The 24,922-nt window shown below is 43.7% G+C and overlaps 1 protein-coding gene across 1 annotated transcript in view; it reads left to right on the top strand.

Annotated features, from left to right (window-relative positions):
• Window positions 1-20,043, top strand: part of LOC311103691 (glutamate receptor ionotropic, NMDA 2C-like) — a gene marked incomplete at both ends in the record, with an annotated part of 50,991 nt that extends 30,948 nt beyond the window's left edge. Inside the window, 8 exons of the mRNA XM_084145307.1 lie at window positions 7,185-7,353; window positions 10,961-11,114; window positions 11,647-11,772; window positions 11,981-12,210; window positions 14,544-14,704; window positions 14,913-15,100; window positions 15,537-15,769; window positions 18,409-20,043. Of these exons, the coding sequence (XP_084001433.1) occupies window positions 7,185-7,353; window positions 10,961-11,114; window positions 11,647-11,772; window positions 11,981-12,210; window positions 14,544-14,704; window positions 14,913-15,100; window positions 15,537-15,769; window positions 18,409-20,043 (2,896 nt within the window). The remainder of the gene's footprint in view (window positions 1-7,184; window positions 7,354-10,960; window positions 11,115-11,646; window positions 11,773-11,980; window positions 12,211-14,543; window positions 14,705-14,912; window positions 15,101-15,536; window positions 15,770-18,408) is intronic.
• Window positions 20,044-24,922: the final 4,879 nt, after the last annotated feature.

Raw genomic sequence — 24,922 nt, 5'->3', positions numbered from 1 at the left:
CCACTGAGGCCCATAACGCCCATAACTCACACCTACACGACTCTTGCGAGCTGGGCGCCAGCGCTACAAGCCATCCGTCAGGCGGGAGTATTTCTGGGCCCTCTGTTCCCTCAACAGACGAGAGAAGTGAGAGCGGACCATCTGTGCGGCTTCGCGTGGAGACACGCTTATTCCTCCTTGGAGAGACTAAACAAACAGTCACTCTGTTCGCACTGCTCCACTGTGGTCAGACTGATATAACTCCTCCTTATGTGTCAGGTTGTCCAGAGAGACAGGTCCTATTCTTCTGTAAAGCTCTTTGTAACGTTTTTCACTTCACTAGCTTGGTACAGACCCATACATTGACCACACATGTCAGCGCATTATCCTCTTGCCATTGCTGGTGATCCCTAGGTGAGCAGTAGCGTTGACGTTAGACGATGATGTCATCATATAACAATTTTGCCTGATGAGAGTGAGATGATAATACGTTGATTTGATTAAAGCTGAGCCCCCCCCCCCACACACACACACACACATTGGCAGGAACAATGCACAGCACCGTGGTCCAATTAACTTTGTTTCAAAGGTGAACGTTTCAAGGGCTTGCTGCTGGATATAGGGACCCAAAACAACTGTGCCTTTGGAATTCCTTCAGACAACAAGCAGATATTCATTTACACAAAGAATTGTTTTAGTGGCAACAACAACACACAGACATTTGTATCAAACACACAAACACGTAAACACACATGCACACACACACACACACACACACCACAAACACACACACACACACACACACACACACACACACAGGCACACACATATTCTCTTATATTCCCAAACCTGTTTGGATGCGATCAGCAGCCCACTTAACCTCCCAGCGGTGAACCCTGGCAGCTGGTGAGACAGGGGACTTTGGGACCTGTCTGTTTACTCTGCGATGTCTCACACCACCCGCTCGTTTCCTCCAAACACTTCATTTGTTTCCTTTTGTTGCGGCTGCAGCTCTGCGCCTCCATCGGCTGTCTGTGCGTCTCATTGCCTCTCGCCCTCCTCCTCTTCCCTGTGTCTGAGGGCTGAGGGCACACTCCATTAGACTAAAGATCTGAGGGAGGTTAAGGGTGATGTGTCATTAGTGCTCTCTGCATCTCGTCATGGTTCACTTGGTCCCCCACACTGCCACTGCCTGGCCTCGTCATGGTTCACTTGGTCCCCCACACTGCCACTGCCTGGCCTCGTCATGGTTCACTTGGTCCCCCACACTGCCACTGCCTGGCCTCGTCATGGTTCACTTGGTCCCCCACACTGCCACTGCCTGGCCTTGTCATGGTTCACTTGGTCCCCCACACTGCCACTGCCTGGCCTCGTCATGGTTCACTTGGTCCCCCAAACTGCCACTGCCTGGCCTCGTCATGGTTCACTTGGTCCCCCACACTGCCACTGCCTGGCCTCGTCATGGTTCACTTGGTCCCCCACACTGCCACTGCCTGGCCTCGTCATGGTTCACTTGGTCCCCCACACTGCCACTGCCTGGCCTCGTCATGGTTCACTTGGTCCCCCACACTGCCACTGCCTGGCCTCGTCATGGTTCACTTGGTCCCCCACACTGCCACTGCCTGGCCTCGTCATGGTTCACTTGGTCCCCCACACTGCCACTGCCTGGCCTCGTCATGGTTCACTTGGTCCCCCACACTGCCACTGCCTGGCCTCGTCGTGCCCTCCCTATGCGCCACTGTCAGTGAGCTATGGAATGAGCCCCTCCTCTTTCTGACTGTCTGTTTTCTCCTTCACTCTATACTGGAGGTTTCTAACATCTTCCAACTGCTGCAATATCAATGTGGTCCCTTGAAAAAAGTCAAATATTTCAACATTGTGCACCCACAAGAGACATGGTGTAATTTCAACCCTGTTGACAAGGTCAAACATGGCCCGAAGTCTCCAACATTCTGTTGATGAAGTGATTGATTAACACACACTCAACACTGTTAATGACGTCGCTATGTTTTCCACCCACATATTCCAACGACGCTCCCAATGTCCCGTTAGTGTGAAACTGGAGGACATTTTCCAAATCACGTTCTTGGTAATCCTGCTGATAATTTAGAGGAATGGATTATACCCGCGACAGCTTCCTCCACTTGATATGCACAGCCAGTGCTGTCCATTTAGTTCCCCTGGATTCTCTCTCTCTCTCTTTGTAGATCATTACAGCGGTTGTGTATACAGGTAGAGCTACTTTGTCAGGGTCATTCCAGTCGCTCCACATGTAGTGGGCCCCATGCTGGTGTACACTTCATTACCACGGTTTAGCATAAGGATGTGTGTGTTGCATTAAGGTTTAGGTCAAATCGTTTCGCCCAGGGGAGGGAACGGGAGGGAAAGGGAGAGATAGAGATAAAGAGACAGAGCAATGCCTGAAGATGAAGTATTGCTTTAAGCCCCAAATACATTGGTAATGGGGCAAGGTCTACATGATTGAGTATGTAGCCTGTTTATCTGGCATGGACGAGTCCGCCATTAGCCAGGCAGCAAATAATCCAGCATTGTGTTTCACTCCTGCCTTTGTTTGTTTGTGATTAATTTGTGTCGGATTTGTTTTGGTCAGCCCCGGCTGTCCATCCATCTGTCGCAGCCATGACATAATGCGCAGGCCTGTGGAGCCGCCCAGTCCCTCCAGTTCTCCCTGCAACCCCACTCCTGACGTCAGCTCCTGGGCACACGTCAAGGGGGCCTTTTTATACCATTCCGTTTCTCTCTATCACTCTCCCTCCTCCACCTTCTTCTGGTATGTTTCTTCCTCCTACATTTCCTTAAGGAAATCATGCTAATGAGATTTTTGCCATTTAAGCTTAAGCCTCTTGCTCTGTTGATCCAGGAGCATGAAGTTAACAATGGGCTTTTATGAAACGAGAATAGATGTGTTTACAACAATGTTATTACTGTTTGTAACCTGATGGGTGGAATTGGTGCATCAACTATCTTGATTGAAAATGGCCACATTAGCTGAGTTCCTAATTCATTCCCATGCATTATCGAATCATTATGACATGCCATTGGTTACTCATCTCTTCCATTCACATCCAATCCATCTACAGGAGCTCTGTAGCCGTTATTCAATAAGAACATGAATCAGGTGAAGACTTGTGAATATCCCAAAAAACGCTCAGCCAATAACATTTCCCCACCGATTAATAACCCTCGATGAGCGACAAATGGCCTCCTTTATATTAATCAACTCACACCTGTCTGTCTCAATCAATAACAAGCTGCAATTGTAACAAACAAACCAATATTCATATACAGAAAACCAATAGTCGTGAGCAGAGTAATTACATTTCACAACAATATTTTTGTTGTCGGCATTCTTGATTCAATCATAGCTGTTCCTTTCAGATCTTGGAAAGAATTGGACTGACTTTGTATTGGCCTTAACACTAGAAAACCCTGGCCTTGAGGGACCCCCCTTCAAGCCAAAACTAGTAATTTTGACTCCAACATTCTAACAGTCCAATAAATAAATTTCATATATGCTATCGGAAAAAGTATATTTTGGTTGTGTAAATGAAGGCCTTGGATAATGAAAAAAGTATTATATCAATGAACAAAAAATATAATTTTCATTAGTTTATGTTACTGTAGGATATCTGTTGCCTCATGCGCAAGTGTGGAGCTCTTGGAACAGTGGTTATTCTTGGAAAAAGTGATATTTTGAAATAGAGCTCATCTCTTCAAACGCTCAAAACTTTTTACCTGCATGTGACTCTTAAAAGTCAAGTACGGAGTGGGGGATGGCTTAAAAAATGGCATAGATATTTCAATTTGAAATTCATATTGAGTCACAATGACTCACTTCCCAGCAAACCAGGAATATTTCCAGAACATTAGCGAAGATTCCCTTTAAGTTCTAGTTAGGGTTTAATCTAATATTAGGATGATAACATTCCAAAAACATTTAATGAATGTTTTCGATATATATTTTAATTTTTTTATGTTTTAAATGAAATATCCTTGGAATGTTCTCCTAACATTCATTAAAATGTTGTGCACAACATATGTAACAACCACCACAGGACATTCCCCAAAATGTCTCATTAGGTTTCCAGGTAATGTAATAACACAATGTACCAGTAATGTTTTCCCAGCAAACAAAAAAAAGTTCCCAGAATATTTGTTAGGTTGCGGCAAATGTTCTCATAACACAAAAACTGTCCAGTCGTGCTGATGATTATAAGTTTGTATAGAATATTCGCCTGATGTTGCAAGAACTTTCCCAGAACACGTTTAGTCTGTTCTTTAAAGGTTCCCAGAATGTTTCATTAGGTTGTGGGAACAGTCTGATGGTAACATTGTGGGGATATGACAAGAGATAGGTTCCCAAAACACTAAAACTGTCCAGTTGTGCTGACATTCAGATAATGTTTGTATCAGGGTGCACAAAACATTCCTTTGATGTTGCAAGGATGTCGACAGAACAGCCTTTCTGAGTTATTTAAAGGGTTCCAGAACATTTAATTATGTTGTAGGAACAGTGTGGATACATTACAAGAAGTAGGTTCCCGAAACACAAAATATGTTCAGTTGTGATGACATTCTTACAATGTTTAAGTTAGGTTTCACAGGACATTCCCTTAATGTTCCAAGAATATTCTTGTGATATATTCTCTCCCTCTCTCCCTCCCATCCCGGAGGACCTGAGCCCTAGGACCATGCCTCAGGACTACCTGGCCTGATGACTCCTTGCTGTCCCCAGTCCACCTGGTCGTGCTACTGCTCCTGTTTCCACTCTTCTGCCTGCGGCTATGGAACCCTGACCTGTTCACCAGATGTGCTACCTTGTCCCAGACCTGCTGTTTTCAACTCTCTCTACCGCACCTGCTATTTCAACCTCTAAATGCCCGGCTATGAAAAGCCAAGTGACATTTACTCCTGATGTACTGACCTGTTGCAACCTCTACAACCACTGTGATTATTATTTGACCCTGCTGGTCATCTATGAACGTTTGAACATCTTGGAGAAAAATCTGGCCTTAATGGCCATGTACTGTTATAATCTCCACCCGGCACAGCCAGAAGGGGACTGGCCACCTCTCAGAGCCTGGTTCCTCTCTAGGTTTCTTCCTAGGTTTCTGCCTTTCTAGGGAGTTTTTCCTAGCCACCGTGCTTCTACATCTGCATTGCTTGCTGTTTGGGGTTTTAGGCTGGGTTTCTGTATAGCACTTTGTGACATCTGCTGATGTAAAAAGGGCTTTATAAATAAAATTGTATTGATTGATTCACGAAGGTTGTACAGAACATTCCCACAATGTTGCATAATGTTCCACAATTTCCAAATAAGTCAGTTTTTATGATGTTAATAGCATATTTTGGGGGGGGTTTAACATTCCATTGATGTTCACGCAATATACATAGATTTAATGGCAATTCACATTTGAGGACTGTATTGTAGGCCCACTACAAGGTAATACAGACACACATGGCATTTTAATTGAATTAGTTGGACATTTGAACAGCATTTAATCATACAAATACAACCATATTTTACAAGTACTATGAAGAGGATGGGAACATTTTAATAACTCAGAAATTGTGTTCTGTGCCCTGATTGACAATATTAGACTGAACCCCCCCAGATCAGCAGTTATAGTCTTGGATACCTTGTAAATATGGGCCCTCAAGTACGCAGCATATAAAGAGGATGGGTGAAGTGATGGTGAATAACCCAGTTACCAGTATTTCCCTGGCTTAGTTATGTCTAAGAAGACTAAAAAAGTATGAAATTCCTGATTGACCATACTGCCATTGCTATATAATGGAAAAAAAATAACATGTAAGAGAGCTTCCCTGGTGTTGCAGAGGATAAAGACATGGCTTGAGAACCAAACATTGCAGGTTCAGAACCCACATGTGCAGATTGTCAACATATGAAGTGTAAAATATATGGTTGTGTTTGTATGATTAAATGCTGTTCAAATGTCCTATGATAAAATGGTATTTGCATCGAATACAACAGTGTAGACTTTACTGTGAAATGCTTACTTAGTGAAATGCTTACTTACGAGCCCTTTCCCAACAATGCAGTTAAAAAGTAAGAATTAGCAACATTTAAAAAAAGGATATAGTAACACAATAAAATAACAATAATAAGGCTACATACAAGGAGTACTGAAACCAAGTCAATATGCAGGTAGTTGAGGTAATATGTACATGTAGGTAGGTGTAAAAGTGACTAGGCAGGACAGATAATATGTGTGGCATCAATGTATATTGTGTGAACCTCAACGGAATATTATGTTAAACCTAAAATAAATATACTATGAACGTCATAAAACTAACTTATTTGGAAATTGTGGAACATTGTGCAATATTGTGGGAATGATTTGTGCAACCTATGTGAATATCACAAGAATATTCTTGCAACATCCCAGACAACTCCCATAACTTAATTACATATTCTGGGAACCTTTAAAGAACTTAGACCAGGTGTTCTGTCAACATTCTTACAACATTATAGGAATGTGCTATGCAACCTAACTTAACCATTGTATGAATGTTATCACAACTGAGCATACTTTGTATTTTTTTTATCCTAAAAGAAACATTGTAGAATTATCCGCACAACTGGACAGTTTTGGTGTTTTGGGAACATATATTTTCAGATGTCCCCACAATGTTCCCACCAGACAGTTCCCACAACCAAATGAAACATTCTGGGAACCTTTAAAGAACAGACAGAATGGGTTCTAGCAACGTTTTTGCAACAGTAGGTGAATGTTTTTTGCAGCCTAAAAGAAACATTGTAGAATTGTCTGCAAAACTGGACAGTTTTTGTGTTTTGGGAACATATCTTTTGTTATGTCCCCACAATGTTCTCACCAGATTGTTCCCACAACCTAAAAAACATTCTGGGAACCTTTAAAGAACAGACTAAATGTGTTCTAAGAACGTTCTTGCAACATCAGGCGAATGTTTTATACAAACATTCTATAATCATCAGCACGACTGGACAGTTTTTGTCTTATGAGAACATTTGCCGCGACCTAATGAATGTTCTGATAACTTTCACAGAACCAATTTTGGTTTGCTGGGTTAGCTCTTCTAGTGTTAACCCAGGTCACAGTAGAAGTGGTACAATTGCTACTGTTGAAGACTTTGGACATCTTTACTTTTCTAGTATATTTTTTTGTCCTCTGTCTCCCCAGTATTGTAGGCCATACTGAGCCCTACACCAAACTGTGCTGTAAGGGTTTCTGCATAGACATCCTGAAGAAGCTGTCCCGCACCACCAAGTTCTCATATGACCTCTACCTGGTCACCAATGGGAAGCACGGCAAGCTGGTCAGAGGCAGTTGGAACGGCATGATCGGAGAGGTAAGGAGATTATGGTTATTCTAACAAGCATTATAATTAGCCACCTGCTAAAAAGTTAGCATATCAAATAAATTAGATTTAGCCAATAAAATTGAATGATAATGCAAAACTTTTATTTCCGTTTATATAGACATACCCCAAAGTAATTATTTGTCATGAGATTGCCATAAACAATAACTAGTAATGCTGCATAGTTCTAGAAAGGTCTGGAACTCACCTTTCTGGTAAAAATTAGTTTTAAATTGCTGAGGTGTAATCACTTTTGAGGACAAGCTCAAGTATATAGTACAAATATTATTAAAATATTAAAAACCATATATGTTTTTTTCCCCTATTCAGCATAAGTGGGGGAATAGGGCTTGAAATGATTGAAATGCTTTCTAAATATAGTAACAATCAAATTATAAATGACTTACTATAAGATTTCACCTTTCTTATAACTGTAAAATAAATATGATACATTTGGCCCCATTTCATATAACTAATGACAGAGGATTTTCTGCCTCCTCTGAGCGATGCAGAGACACCATTCGAAAGTGGTTGTGTTTCAGTTCTTGACATTGGTGATTTAGGTTTATGTTAGCACTGAGTTCAGATAAACATTAAAAAGAAAAACCATGAATAACGATGAATTAATTGCCCTTAATAAAAACAAATAGGTATCATGGTCCAAATCCAAATAAAGGGAAACGAGCTGGAAGTTCGCAGATTTTTGCAACCCTATTAGAGTGAGTTTAAAAACAAAGTAAATGCCCTTGTAAATAATCTCCACCATCAAACTAATCCATTCTTGAGGTTTGAGGTTACAACATTAGTTATAATTTTCAGGGAAGCTATTGTGCTCTATTGGGCATTGGCCACAGTAGCACCGGTAATGGCTGACACGACGCCAGGCAGAATGCCTGGACTGTAAATACACTGGCGAGTCCATCAGCATGTTAAACATTAGAGTTGTGTAGGGGAAAACGTCAGTAGAGGTTATTAAGAGCAGAAATCATACTGCTTATTAGGTAGTTCTTTATGAGTTTTAATTTAGAAAACAATCTCTCTGCAGAAGTGACAGTTACAGGGATGGTAAAAACAGCTTGATTGCCATAGCAACATCAGGGAAACCGGGCAGAAGGGAGTTGTGCCACTTTTGTATCATCTTTAATTGAGCCTCTCATTCTCCTTAATTGCCAGCCTCAAGATTTTACGGAAAGAGATTAACTCTATATGAAGCTCTGGGGACAGGTCGTCTGGATACTGGAGAGCCAATAAATTGGCAGATGCAAACAGATTATCATCTTTAGCAGACAACAGTTCTTGAGGGCTTGAACAAATAAAGCTGTTTGTGATTTCGTTCATACTGGTGAACCGGCGTTTGAGTTGTGTGGTTGCAATATAAACAGTCCCTTTTCTCTGGTATATCTTGGCCTGCATCATTCAAGGCTAAGTTTAAATTGTGTGCAGCACAATGGACATATAATGCACAATGTCTCAGGAAAGACTGTCTGGGTTGGCAATACTCAGTATAGAAAAACAGTCGGGCCCGCGACCTGGATCTACAGTACAGGCTGTGGTGAAAACATTTGCACACAAAAAAGGAGGACTTCAGGACACCAGGGGAGTCTTTCAAGTTGGATTCACCTTGAATATTGCAGCCCATTTGTGTAGGCTATTAGCCAGACAGCCAGACCCAGATATATTAGCCAGACAGCCAGACCCAGACCTATTAACCAGACAGCCAGACCCAGACCTATTAGCCAGACAGCCAGACCCAGACCTATTAGGCAGACAGCCAGACCCAGACCTATTAGCCAGACAGACAGACCCAGACCTATTAGCCAGACAGCCAGACCCAGACCTATTAGCCAGACAGCCAGACCCAGACCTATTAGCCAGACAGCCAGACCCAGACCTATTAGCCAGACCTAGACCTATTAGCCAGACAGCCAGACAGCCAGACAGCCAGACCCGCTGAGTTCAACAATAAAGAGTGGCTAAATGTATCCTCAAGCCGACTACTTTTTTTTTCATTGTTAGGTTCTTTGATGTGTCATTTAGATAGTACATTGCATAATGAAACAATCCCTAGTAAGCTAGTGTTTTGAGGGTGGACTGATTGTATTATTTTGCATTTGTGATGAGTGTGATGGAAAGGAGTCAGGCGCAGGAGTGTAATCACCGAATACAGAGTTTTTCCTTCGTAGACACACAAATGCGCTCAAATAGCGATCAACGAAACAGGCACAGGGGAAACTATCATCCCTGGCAAATACACTGTAACGGATATCCAATAATACATAGGCACAGGGGGAAATCTACCCTGGCAACAATATGTTACGAGTAGCACCACCGCGCTACACTACTCTCACAAATAACAATCACCCACAAGGACAAGGGGGCAGAGGGAACACTTATACACGGACTGATGAGGAGATTAGGACCAGGTGTGTGTGATTGACAAGACAAGACTAATGTGATGATGATTGGGGCGGCAGTGGTTAGTAAGCCGGTGACGACGAACGCCTCAGCCTGCCCGAAATAGGAGGGGAGGCAGCCTCAGCCGAAGTCGTGACAGCATTATTAGGTTTTACGCACAACTTTCTATCCAATCTGGGAGAGAGTGTGAGGACGACTCATGTCATGCAGGTTAAGATAGCCTATACAGGACAGTTGTATATTATAAAAAATATATATTGGTAGCTGATTAGTATGCTGAAGATTTATTTTACAATCTGCAATGGTTGAATTTCCTACTGTAATTACATTATTGCCACGAACCAGCAGTCTAAAAATGGCAGCATTGCGACTCCATGTTTAGTTTCGTGAAATGTTAAGCTTAACATGACAAAATGACGACCAAATAGGCCTACCAATAAACATTTAACCATTAGCTAAAGCAAAGCTAAACCCTGGCACCACAGAAAGCCTATCATCGATTCAATAGGCATGCAGCCGCATAGACCTTGTGGTCATGGCCGTCGTAGCCATAACCACCGCATTTGTTCACTGATATCCCCTTATATTTTAAATCTTTTTTTCTTTATCTTTTTTTTAACTATTTCAGTCACATTCCTGAAGGTCAAGAAACAAACACTTAGCTTCCTAGTACATATAGAAATTAAAAAGGTTTATGAATTACTTTTTGGAGGGTTACTGTCAAAATGATGACATTTTGCTCGTGGGGCCCCTAGAGCTCGCCTTGCAGGGGTGTTTGGTATGCCAGTGTTCACAATGCCCACTTCCTGCTGGTAATGCTTTGTCAGCCGGAGCCAGGGGCTTATGTAACAGGTATTAGGTCTATGGTATATGCAGCAATATCTAGTAATGGATTAGGGATTAGGATAGATATCGCATGATGGATGATATTGCAGAGATGAATGGGTGGGTAGATGCCATGGGCTGTTATCTGCATCTGTCTGTCTGGATGGGTTGTGTAGTATATCAGGGATAATACTGTACACACTGGATGTCACCTACAGGGATTTAAACCTTGTATATCAATGTTGCTAGATAAAATGAATCAAACGGGTCAACGAGCATCCCTAATCCCAGTGTTCGATTTATTACACATCATGGAACATATAGACTGTAGACATTCTATGTCTTCCCTTCTCCCTAGGTGGTATACAAGCGGGCGGATATGGCCATTGGCTCGCTGACCATAAACGAAGAGCGCTCAGAAATTATCGACTTCTCCGTGCCGTTCGTGGAGACGGGGATCAGTGTGATGGTTGCCAGGAGCAACGGGACCGTCTCACCCTCTGCCTTTCTTGGTGAGCATGTTAAACCTGCTCATCTAAACAAACAAAACTTTTCTCCACAGAGATTACACCACTTGGCTTAAAAAAGCTTATTTTACCACCTGAAAACAGAAATGGCAAATGGTACTCTCTCTGGACAGAGTTTAGAACTCACAACTGAATTTATCGTACAACAAGCTGCCTCACGCTACAGAAACAGGAGATAGGCTCCTGCTCCTATGAGTGGTTCCGGTTCGCACATGCCAAGAATCGTTCAAGGCTACGTTACTTACTTTAATACTTTATAAAGAACATCCCTTTCAGAAGCTGCTGACAGTGTGTTACTATGGTAATACAATACCACGTTGTCCTTGCCATTATCTAGCAAGCAGCTGTCAGAGCACATGGTTTCAATGATTGCTAGAAAGCTGTTCTGATTCTTCTATAGGTGTTCTGATTCCTCTCTCCCCCCTCCTCTGTAGAGTCCTACAGTCCGGCGGTGTGGGTGATGATGTTCTGATTCTTCTATAGGTGTTCTGATTCCTCTCTCCCCCCTCCTCTGTAGAGCCCTACAGTCCGGCGGTGTGGGTGATGATGTTTGTGATGTGCCTAACGGTGGTAGCAGTCACAGTGTTTATCTTTGAGTACTGCAGCCCTGTGGGGTACAACCGCAGTCTGGTGAGCGCCAAGGGTGAGTGTCAGCTCCGACCACCTTTCCCTCTACCTCTACCCTTCCGTATCAGCAAAGGTAGAAAGTCACGGAAAAGTAGGTTGAAAGATCTCTATATCATATCACAGAAAATATTAAAATACATTGAAATGGAATGCAAACGCATGTTAGATACGCCCTCTCTGAATCCCTTCTGTCTTTACCACAACCACCATCCTGTCTTCTCCAGATCCCGGAGGCCCCACCTTCACTATTGGGAAGTCAGTGTGGCTGCTGTGGGGCATCGTCTTCAACAACTCTGTCCCAATTGAGAACCCCAAGGGCACCACCAGCAAGGTCATGGTCCTGGTATGGGCCTTCTTCGCTGTCATCTTCCTGGCCTCCTACACTGCCAACCTGGCAGCCTTCATGATCCAGGAGCAATACACTGACACAGTCTCTGGACTGAGTGACAAAAAGGTAGGAGGATTCATCAGTCATTGGTGATTCTGTCTGTGTTCAGTCTTTGAAAGGGGGAGAGAATTATGGACATACTGTAGTGTTTGATGTTAGGCTTAGACAAAATATAGAGTGGCCTATTTTTGATGAGCAAACAGTGCCTGGCTGCGAACAGTTTGAGAGAATACAAATAACCACGGGCAGAGCCTCAATGTCACGACTGTGACTTTTTCCACTCATAACAAAAACATAATAGGATTCCCAGTGTCTGTGGTGAAATTAAATTCGATCCCTGAAGTCTTTAGGTGTGATGTCTGTGAAAATCCCCTGGATTGTACTACACCAGTGGATTTGCTGAGCCACCAGTGATTATATATTATAGTATTAACTTATGCATCTTTGTGTGGCCTGTGGAGGTGCTCTACACCAGTATTGACAAGGAAATCCATGTTAAACCTTCAGTGCTAGAAATGATTTGTAGACTCTCTGCTTTGAGGCACTGAGGGATTAGAGAGGCATTTGAGGGAAAAGACCAAGCTGTCCACTGCTCATTAGAATTCTGGGAACTCATTTAATATTCTTCCCACATTATCCATCAGCTCTACTTTGTGAAAGAAAGACGAGAATCCATAAAGTGTCTTTTGACAGTGAGTCTACAGATTAAAACCAGGGCAGAATCCACAGAAGCTCAGAGAGAATAGCCAGACTGGACACTGCAGGTGGAACATTTAAATTGAGCTGTATGAACTCTAAAATGTGACCTTCTCTGAAAGTGTTTCAAACAAGAGGCATGTGCGAAATACAAACTGGTTTAAGGACAGTAGCTGGTGTTTAATGTAGTGACGGATGATTGTTTCTCCTCCTGGGACTGTTAACTTCAGAGAGTCATGCATGGACACTATGGCCAAGACTTTTCCATTTCCTCATAGTGACATCATTTACAGACGGGCACCTCCCTCTTTAGACCATGTCTGTGCTAGTCTCTCCTTTCTGTACAAGCTGTCAGATGTTAACCGATTTCTGTAAGAATCCTATACACTTTACTTTGTCCAGCTAGACTCAAGCTCTATGGGTCAACCATCATCCATGCTTTTAGTCAGGGTTTTCACTGCTTCCCAACAGGCATTTACAACACAGAGCACTGTATGACATTCTGTGCCTTGGGGCACTATCACACTACTATAGTATTCCCTCATTCACATTGCAGCAGCATAACCTTGGTCTGTTGGGTGAGATGAGGAACACAGGCTGAGTATCCTAATGCAGCCAGTGTACAAGATACAGGACAAATCGGAACGAGGACAACACTGTCATCTCTTCAGCTCCTCCACCAGACAGCAGTGAGACGTGGGATGCATAAGACTGGCACCAAGGGTCTCATTAATTCATGTGAAATGGCTCAGAGGACATTTCTCTCATTCTGACAAGCCAAGGTTACTAGGAATTGTCGCTCACTGATGTATTTGCATTAATGAACAAGTACAATTTATTTCCAGTATATTGCACAGTCAGGGTATTCAAATGAATATGGTGCACTCTGCGTCAAAGGGGCCTGGCAAAATAAGGAGAAATTAGGAATTTTTATTACAGTCAAGGGGGAAGAAGTAATTTTCTAATTCTCTGGAAAGCATGGCCTGGACTTAATTTCTGTTCATTGTACCCTCTAATCATCGAATTAGATGTGGAAATTAACAGAGAGAAGAATTATGGTGAGGGTAATCTTAGCTGACCAGTTAATTGAGTGAACAGCACTTGAGGGTACAGGCAGATATCAAAGAGACGGCGGTCTAGTGGAGTAAAGGACAAGGTGATCAGTGTCATTGTGTTTGTTTCTTTGAGGTTTATATTCACGCCTCTGGGTTTGCTTGGCACATCATACACTCTTAGAAAAAAAGTGCTATCTAGAACCTAAAAGGGTACTTCGGCTGTCCCCATAGGATAACCCTTTGAAGAACCCTTTTTGGTTCCAGGTAGAACCCATTTGGTTCCAGGTAGAACCCTTTTGAGTTCCGTGTAGAACCCTTTCCACAGAGGGTTCTACATGGAACCCAAAATAGTTATTCTACCTGTAACCAAAAAGGGTTCTCCTATGGGGACAGCCGAAGAACCATTTTGGAACCCTTTTTTCTAAGAGTGTATAGAAAGGGTTGAGACATCAGCTCTTAGGAGAGGGTGGAAGAAAAATATATAAAATTGTATTACTTAATATGCAAGTATGTCAATGTATTTGATATAAAAAATTTTTTATGAAAGAATGAATAGTGCCTGTATTCTTCCTAGACATGTTGTGTATCCTATTCAACTTTTTTCTTGTTCATGCATTTATAATTCAACCTTTTACATTTCTCAAACAGTTCCAGAAGCCACAGGAGCAGTATCCACCGTTTCGTTTTGGTACGGTCCCAAACGGAAGCACAGAGAGGAACATCCGGAGCAACTACCCTGAGATGCATGCCCACATGGTCAAATACAACCAGAAGGGTGTGGAGGACGCCCTCAACAGCCTCAAATCAGGGTAACACTCTGTAAATAATCATTATACAGTCAGTGGCAGAAAACAGACATCAGTGTAATAAATTGTAAAATGTCTAAGCAAATATTTTGTGTTTGATTAAATTATAATTCATTAGATAAGTTATTACATGGTAATTAAATAGTAATTAAAAATACATTTGGCTATCATTGCATTTTCCCACAAGATAAATCCCTATTCTTATCTATAGGAAACTGGATGCCTTCATCTACGACGCTGCTGTGCTGAACTACATGGCGGGTAAAGACGAGGGCTGTAAGCTGGTGACCATCGGCAGTGGGAAGGTCTTTGCCACCACTGGCTATGGCATCGCCTTGCAGAAGGAGTCCCGATGGAAACGTCCCATAGACCTGGCCCTGCTCCAGTTCCTAGCTGATGGTAAATTACAATTAACCCCGTGTGGAGTGGGAGGGGCGGCTAACTGCAAATCTTAGCTGTACTTATCCCTTTAGGTACCAAATACTCCCAAATTGTCCCATTTGCTAAACTGATTAACTGCCCATTAATGGTAAAAAATGCGTCCCTCACACAAGCAAGCTAGGATAGGCCCGCAAAGCCTCGAGATTAGAAAAAATGAAACTTCAATGAAAATACTGGCGTACATTGCACCATGGATCACTCAGAGGTACTATAACATAGAGTTTTTACTGTGTGCCAGGGAACAACAAGTGTAAAATGCTGAGTCAGGGTGTGTCGAGGGGAGTGATGAGGGTGTGATATTGGCATTGACACACAATGACCGCAACCAGCGCAAGAGTATTTAAATGAACACCTTTGAGCCTCCCTGTGTTCTGTTCTTCCCCGCTCGCTGCAGGTGACACACAGAAGCTGCAGACAGTGTGGCTCACAGGGATCTGTCGTAATGAGAAGAAGGAGGTGATGAGCAGTAAGTTGGATATAGACAACATGGCAGGTGTCTTCTACATGCTGCTGGTGGCCATGGGGCTCAGTCTCCTGGTGTTCAGCTGGGAACATCTGCTCTACTGGAAGCTGAGACACTCAGTACGCAAGTCTGAACGCCTCGACTTCCTGCTCGCCATCAGCAGGGTAAGTGTGGCTGACCCTTCTTCCGAGGGACAGGGGTGGAAAGGGTACATAGACCTAATGTATAGGGATGTACAATACCGTTCAAAACTTTGGGGTCACTTAGAAATTTCCTTGTTTTCGAAAGAAAAGCAATTTCTTTGTCCATTAAAATAACATCAAATTGATCAGAAATACAGTGTAGACATTGTTAATGTTGTAAATGGCTATTGTAGCTGGAAACGGCTGATTTTTTATGGAATATCTACATAGGCGTACAGAGGCCCATTATCAGCAACCATCAGTCCTGTGTTCCAATGGCACGTTGTGTTTGCTAATCCAAGTTTATCATTTCAAAAGGCTAATTGATCATTAGAAAACCCCTTTGCAATTATGTTAGCACAGCTGAAAACTGTTGTGCTGATTAAAGAACCAATAAAACTGGCCTTCTTGAGACTAGTTGAGTATCTGGAGCATCAGCAATTGTGGGTTCGATTACAGGTTCAAAATGGCCAGAAACAAAGAACTTTCTTCTGAAACTCGTCAGTCTATTCTTGTTCTGAGAAATTAAGGCTATTCCATGCGAGAATTTGCCAAGAAACTGAAGATCTCGTACAACGCTGTGTACTACTCCATTCACAGAACAGTGCAAACTGGCTTTAACCAGAATAGAAAGAGGTGTGGGAGGCGCCGGTGCACAACTGAGCAAGAGGACAAATACATTAGAGTGTCTAGTTTGAGAAACAGACGCCTCACAGGTCCTCAACTGGCAGCTTCACTAAATAGTACCCGCAAAACACCAGTCTCAACATCAACAGTGAAGAGGCGACTCCTGGATGCTGACCTTCTAGGCAGAGTTGCAAAGAAAATGACATATCTCAGACTGGCCAATAAAAAGAAAAGATTAAGATGGTCAAAAGAACACAGACACTGGACAGAGGAAGATTGGAAAATAGTGTTATGGACAGACGAATCGAAGTTTGAGGTGTTCGGATCACAAAGAAGAACATTTGTGAGACACAGCCCAAATGAAAAGATGCTGGAGGAGTGCTTGATGCCATCTGTCAAGCATGGTGGAGGCAATGTGAAGGTCTGGGGGTGATTTGGTGGTGGTAAAGTGGGAGATTTGTACAGGGTAAAATGGATCTTGAGGAAGGAAGGCTATCACTCCATTTTGCAACGCCATGCCATACCCTGTGGACGGCGCTTGATTAGTGCCAATTTCCTCCTACAACAGGACAATGACCCAAAGCACAGCTCCAAACTATGCAAGAACTATTTAGGGAAGAAGCAGTCAGCTGGTATTCTGTCTATAATGGAGTGGCCAGCACAGTCACCGGATCTCAACCCTATTGAGCTGTTGTGGGAGCAGCTTGACCGTATGGTACGTAAGAAGTGCCCATCAAGCCAATCCAACTTGTGGGAGGTGCTTCAGGGAGCATGGGGTGAAATCTCTTCAGATTACCTCAACAAATTGACAACTAGAATGCCAAAGGTCTGCAAGGCTGTAATTGCTGCAAATGGAGGATTCTTTGACGAAAGCAAAGTTTGAAGGACACAATTATTATTTCAATTAAAAATAATTATTTCTAACCTTGTCAATGACAACATTTCCTATGCATTTTGCTATATTTTCTATTCTAACTCATTTCATGTATGTTTTCATGGGAAAAAAATAATTCTAAGTGACCCCAAACTTTTGAACAGTAGTGTACACACTGAGGCATGTCTTAGATTGCGAAGGCCTTGGGTTCTGCAGAGAGAATGTGGTCCAATCACCATAGGAAAGTTGATCTGTTAATCTAAGCTACAAAACAGTTTTTTATAGTAATTAATTCCATAAAGAAATTACATACAGTGTAAGCATAGCATCAATTTAGTGCAAGCAGCAACAACGTCATTATTTTGCAAAGTCTAAGAAACCATAAAATGTGTTGTTTCTCTTTTCACAGTCACAGCAGAAATTATTTTCTACTTGCTGACCATAAAGTTCTCAGTCTTCCTTTGATTTTTGCCTCACAGTAATGTTTGGGAAATAATGGTAATGCACTAAGTCAAAGCTGTACATGATCAGGATATTTCAAGGGCACTAAAATAAAAATGATACTAAAATAAAAATGAGTAAAAAGCCATAAAAGGACTTGGAGACTGTGCAATATTGTTACGGTCGTGATCCGTCTGAAATTGAATTTAAATAGGCCCATTAATAAGCCATCTCAGTGTTGACAGTGGTGAGGTGAGATTAAGCATTCCAGACTGAGACCCAATTTGAAAGTAAAATAAAGCGGGCTAATAAAAATTGGGAAACTAATTTAGCAAGTGCATGGTCAGCTGCTGCTTATTCATTTACTGTCTTGCGCTGTTTTTTTGTGTTTAACACCGACCTGAATGCATACAAGCTTTCAAAACACAACAAATTGCAGATAAACTATTTTGGACAATCCTGAATCTAATTTTGCTTTCACACTTCTTTGTGTAATTGTCTTCACTTCATTGGTCAGACAGGTTAATAGAAATTGTATTTGCTCAAAGTGAATATCATCAACACAAGCAATAATGTTTTCTAAAGTCATGATTAGAAACAGTGGCCAAAGATAATTAACACCAAAACCTGACAAGGCTGATGGATGCTAATCTCCTCCTCCTTCCCTATGTCTCTGCAGGGAATCTACAGCTGCTTTAACGGCGTGGAGGACTCTGACCGCAACGGGAATCTGCAGAACCCTGACGTCACCACCAACTACACCCAGGCCAACATGCTGAAGATGCTGCAGACAGCCAAGGACATCGTGTCCTCGACCAGAGTGGAGAACTCCCTGGACAATGCCACCAAGACCATAGAGAACTGGAGCCGGCGTGGAGCCGACAATGTGCGGGTTGGCCTGCCGCCCCGGGTAGCAACCACTATAGACATGGGCCACAGCCGCCTGCCCTACATCTCCAGCATCACGGACAACCACTCGCACTACACCCAGAGGGCGCTTGCGCCCACCTTCCCCATCCACTACTCGGACAGCGCCATCCAGCCCCTGCTGGACAAATCCAGGGTGGTGACGCGGCCTACCCCGCTCCGCTACACCCTGCCGGCCCGCGGCAGCTACCACTTCTACGAGAGGACCCTACCCATCTCCAGCCTCAGCAGCCCCCACATCGCCATGAGGGACCCTGCTACCCCCAGCACCTCCACCCACAACCCACACCCCCACCCCCACCACAGCAGCAGGCTGTATGTGGAGAGCCAGCCCCGGCACCCCACCTCCCCGTTTGTCCCCTACAGAGAGTTCCAGGTGCCTGACATCTACGTGGAACACCACAAGGGGCCCCTGGGACGGAAGTTTAGCTACCCCCCTGACCACATTGGCAGGAAGAAGAGGTCCCACAGCTATGTGTTTTCTGAGGCCCAAGACACCAGGGGGAGGAACGACTACGATGAGCCCACCTCCTGTCTGGCTGAGCTGAGGGCCAACCACCTCCTGAACAACCACGCCCCTTCTGCATCAAACATGGCCTGCATGGGGGGCCACTACCCCAGCGGCAGCGCCAGCTGCAACTCCTGCATGAAGCCCTACCTGGAGCCTGAAATGGAGGATGTGCCCCTGCTGGGGAAGGACAAGGTCAATCGCCGGGCCTCTTTTCTCAAGGCCACCTGGAGCAGTGACAGGATCCGCCAGCTGGGCGAGAAGCCTTCCACCTCCACTATGCCCGACCTGTTCCCCCGCGTAGTTGTGGCCAACCCCAAGCCCCACAAGCTGTACGGTAGCCAGGGGAACAACCTGTGCTACCCCCTGGCCGCTGAGCCTGCCTACCTAGACCCGGCCCATATGCGGTCCTACCCCTACAAGCAGCAGAAGCTCAAGTGCTCCCAGTCCACCCGGCTGCCATCCTACAGGGAGGCCATCCTGCAGAACGCAGCCGCTCTGCGGCGCTCCTCCTCCACTGTGGTGCACAGACACTACTCCACCTACCTGAACTCGTACACAGACCTGCCTGTATACGTGGGGCCGCTGCCCCAGGGCCCCGGACAGTTCTACGACAAGGACATGTGCCACCTGTTCCCCTGTGCAAGCCACTGCCCTGACAACAATGCCCTGGTGCCCCGTATGGGGGACCGGCAGGTGGTGTACCAGAACAATATGTTTGGGGGCTATGAGGGCGCGGTGGGGCGGTCGCGGGAGGAGCCCCCCCTGCCCGCGTCTGGGAGCAGGGATCGGAGGCAGGTCCTGGTCGCCAGAAGAGTCAACAGTCCCTATGTGCCAAAGCCCTGGGGCAGGGTATCCAGTCTGGAGTCTGAGGTCTGAGCCCCAAGCCCCTCCCCCTCCATACCTTCAGGCTGATGGACTATCCCTCCCTCTGGGGAGGGGAAAGCCTACCTCCCCTCCCCAAAAACGAATCAAGTAGCTACCAATATGGATGACTTGAGAGTGTTTACTCAGTCCAATAATATCCTTGGCTGCCGTCCAGGAAGGAGAGGACACTGACAGGCCGTTACTGCTGGGACTTTGTTAAGTAAACATTAAGCGATAAGAAAAGAGAAGACAACGTTGAATAGTATTTAATACCTTCAAATTTAACTGGTTGATTGTTATTTCAAATATTTTTAAATGCTGTCTTAGTGTGAGAGAGAGAGAGACCTGGATGACAATACACTGTAGCCGCTCACTCAGTTTAGACACATTTTACTTTTCTTTTCAACCATTTCGGTATCCTTCCATTTAAATTTAGACACATATAATAAAGAGAATAATACTTTTGTGATCAAACCACAGAAATGTCTTCCATGACTTTTGTAAGTCCATGAGCTCTCGGGAAAGCTGTCTGTTCAAGGATTTTTGGCTCCGGTGGTCACTGATGTAATTTGACTTGGATTTTAAAAGGGAAACATTTAAATTATCATCTGTATTTCCATTGTTACACTACTCTTTAATAAACGACAAGGCCACCTCAAGGGCCTTTTGGAATTGTCTATATTTTCCTTTTCTCACAGTGTATCTGAGTAAAACTCCGCATATGGTTTGTAATCCCAGCAGTATGGAATAGCAGGTCAGGTCCTAGGACTCTAGATGTTTGTGTCTGCTTCAGTTCATTAAGTGGGCCACCTCTGTTGACTCATCCAGAAAGGTCACTGGATATCAGATCCACTAGACAGCGCTGTGTTCAGTCCACATGCTGGCAATAGGGCAGACAAGTCAACTACAGCTTCTTAAAGACAAGAACACATTTGTATTTTACTAACCCCACATAATCTGTTCAGAAACTGTGATATGGCATCAATCTATCAAATCACTGTATGAGTATTCTGCTAAACATAGTAAATTCATTTTAAAAAGATGAAGGGGAATAGAAATATGTTCAGTTAGGTCACAAATCCAAACAGAGGTTTTGAATGATCTACAGTGGGGAAAAAAGTATTTAGTCAGCCATCAATTGTGCATGTTCTCCCACTTAAAAAGATGAGAGAGGCCTGTAATTTTCATCATAGGTACACGTCAACTATGACAGACAAAATGAGGAAAGAAAATCCAGAAAATCACATTGTAGGATTTTTTTATGAATTTATTTGCAAATTATGGTGGAAAATAAGTATTTGGTCAATAACAAAAGTTTCTCAATACTTTGTTATATACCCTTTGTTGGCAATGACACAGGTCAAACGTTTTCTGTAAGTCTTCACAAGGTTTTCACACACTGTTGCTGATATTTTGGCCCATTCCTCCATGCAGATCTCCTCTAGAGCAGTGATGTTTTGGGGCTGTCGCTGGGCAACAGGGACTTTAAACTCCCTCCAAAGATTTTCTATGGGGTTGAGATCTAAAGACTGGCTAGGCCACTCCAGGTCCTTGAAATGCTTCTTACGAAGCCACTCCTTCGTTGCCTGGGCGGTGTGTTTGGGATCATTGTCATGCTGAAAGACCCAGCCACGTTTCATCTTCAATGCCCTTGCTGATGGAAGGAGGTTTTCACTCAAAATCTCACGATACATGGCCCCATTCATTCTTTCCTTTACACGGATCAGTCGTCATGGTCCCTTTGCAGAAAAACAGCCCCAAAGCATGATGTTTCCACCCCCATGCTTCACAGTAGGTATGGTGTTCTTTGGAGGCAACTCAGCATTCTTTGTCCTCCAAACACGACGAGTTAAGTTTTTACCAAAAAGTTCTATTTTGGTTTCATCTGACCATATGACATTCTCCCAATCCTCTTCTGGATCATCCAAATGCACTCTAGCAAACCTCAGACGGGCCTGGACATGTACTGGCTTAAGCAGGGGGACACGTCTGGCACTGCAGGATTTGAGTCCCTGGCGGCGTAGTGTGTTACTGATGGTAGGCTTTGTTACTTTGGTCCCAGCTCTCTGCAGGTCATTCACTAGGTCCCCCCGTGTGGTTCTGGGATTTTTGCTCACTGTTCTTGTGATCATTTTGACCCCACGGGTTGAGATCTTGCGTGGAGCCCCAGATCGAGGGAGATTATCAGTGGTCTTGTATGTCTTCCATTTCCTAATAATTGCTCCCACAGTTGATTTCTTCAAACCAAGCTGCTTACCTATTGCAGATTCAGTCTTCCCAGCCTGGTGTAGGTCTACAATTTTGTTTCTGGTGTCCTTTGACAGCTCTTTGGTCTTGGCCATAGTGGAGTTTGGAGTGTGACTGTTTGAGGTTGTGGACAGGTGTCTTTTATACTGATAACAAGTTCAAACAGGTGCCATTAATACAGGTAACGAGTGGAGGACAGAGGAGCCTCTTAAAGAAGAAGTTACAGGTCTGTGAGAGCCAGAAATCTTGCTTGTTTGTAGGTGACCAAATACTTATTTTCCACCATAATTTGCAAATAAATTCATTAAAAATCCTACAATGTGATTTTCTGGATATTTTTTTCTCAATTTGTCTGTCATAGTTGACGTGTACCTATGATGAAAATTACAGGCCTCTCTCCTCTTTTTAAGTGGGAGAACTTGCACAATTGGTGGCTGACTAAATACTTTTTTTCCCCACTGTATATGACCAGGATGGCCATGCTATTGTCTGAGCAGTGTTACCTGTGACAGTAGTTAAATATTCCCTCAAGGCTCATCTTGGGATTCCACACACTGACATTAGCCTATCAGTGATTCTGCCAACGCGCGCGCGCACACACACACACACACACACACACACACACACACACACACACACACACACACACACACACACACACACTCATCAACACCTTACTTTACTTACTTACCAATGTCAAGGGGGAGCTTTGGCACACCCCAGCCTCCCTCAGAACAGCCTTAATTCCTCAGGGCATGGACTCTACAAGGTGTCGAAAGAGTTCCACAGGGATGCTGGCCCATGTTGCCTCTAAAGCATCCCACCATTGGGTCAAGTTGGCTGGATGTCCTTTGGGTGGTGGACCATTCTTGATACACATGGGAAACTGTTGAGCATGAAAAACCTAGCAGTGATGCAGTTCTTGACACAAACCGGTGTGCCTGGCACCTACTACCATACCCTGTTCAAAGGAACTTAAATCCTTTGTCTTGCCCATTCACCCTCTGAATGGTACATATACACAATCCATGTCTCAATTGTCTTAAGGCTTAAAAATCCTTCTTTAACCTGTCTCCTCCCCTTCATCTACACTGATTGAAGTGAATTTAACAAGTGTCATCAATAAGGGATTATAGCTTTCACCTGGATTCAGCTGGTCAGTCTACGTTATGGAAAGAGCAGGTGTTCTTAATGTTCTGTACACTCAGTGTATATAACATTTTTGCTTGTGTATTCTACTATTCTAACACTCAACATTAAGTTGAGACCCCGACTGAGTCCCCCCAAAATATATATATATATACACTACCGTTCAAAAGTTTGGGGTCACTTAGAAATGTCATTTTTTTCCATGAAAACATACGTGAAAAGAGTTAGAATAGGAAATATAGCAAAATGCATAGGAAATGTAGTCATTGACAAGGTTACAAATAATTATTTTTAATTGAAATAATAATTGTGTCCTTTCGTCAAAGAATCCTCCATTTGCAGCAATTACAGCCTTGCAGACCTTTGGCATTCTAGTTGTCAATTTGTTGAGGTAATCTGAAGAGATTTCACCCCATGCTTCCTGAAGCACCTCCCACAAGTTGGATTGGCTTGATTGGCACTTCTTACGTACCATACGGTCAAGATGCTCCCACAACAGCTCAATACGGTTGAAATCCGGTGACTGTGCTGGCCACTATCATTATAGACAGAATACCAGCTGACTGCTTCTGCCCTAAATAGTTCTTGCATAGTTTGGAGCTGTGCTTTGGGTCATTGTCCTGTAGTAGGAGGAAATTGGCTCCAATCAAGCGCTGTCCACAGGGTATGGCATGGCGTTGCAAAATGGAGTGATAGCCTTCCTTCTTCAAGATCCCTTTTACCCTGTACAAATCTCCCACTTTACCACCACCAAATCACCCCCAGACCATCACATTGCCTCCACCATGCTTGACAGATGGCATCAAGCACTCCTCCAGTATCTTTTCATTTGGTCTGCGTCTCACAAATGTTCTTCTTTGTGATCCGAACACCTCAAACTTCGATTTGTATGTCCATAACACTTTTTTCCAATCTTCCTCTGTCCAGTGTCTGTGTTCTTTTGCCCATCTTAATCTTTTCTTTTTATTGGCCAGTCTGAGATATGGCATTTTCTTTGCAACTCTGCCTAGAAGGCCAGCATCCCGGCGTCGCCTCTTCACTGTTGACGTTGAGACTGGTGTTTTGCGGGTACTATTTAATGAAGCTGCCAGTTGAGGACCTGTGAAGCGTCTGTTTCTCAAACTAGACACTCTAATGTATTTGTCCTCTTGCTCAGTTGTGCACCGGGGCCTCCCACTCCTCTTTCTATTCTGGTTAGAGCCAGTTTGCTCTCTTCTGTGAAGGGAGTAGTACACAGCGTTGTATGAGATCTTCAGTTTCTTGGCAATTTCTCGCATGGAATAGCCTTCATTTCTCAGAACAAGAATAGACTGACGAGTTTCAGAAGAAAGTTATTTGTTTCTGGCCATTTTGAGCCTGTAATCGAACCCACAATTACTGATGCTCCAGATACTCAACTAGTCTCAATAAGGCCAGTTTTATTGGTTCTTTAATCAGCACAACAGTTTTCAGCTGTGCTAACATAATTGCAAAAGGGTTTTCTAATGATCAATTA

Source organism: Coregonus lavaretus (genome assembly GCF_964263955.1).
Source record: "Coregonus lavaretus genome assembly, chromosome: 28".
Lineage (NCBI taxonomy): Eukaryota > Metazoa > Chordata > Actinopteri > Salmoniformes > Salmonidae > Coregonus > Coregonus lavaretus.
The sequence above is the reverse complement of the archived record's forward strand: the minus strand, read 5'-3'. Positions and strand labels throughout refer to the sequence as shown.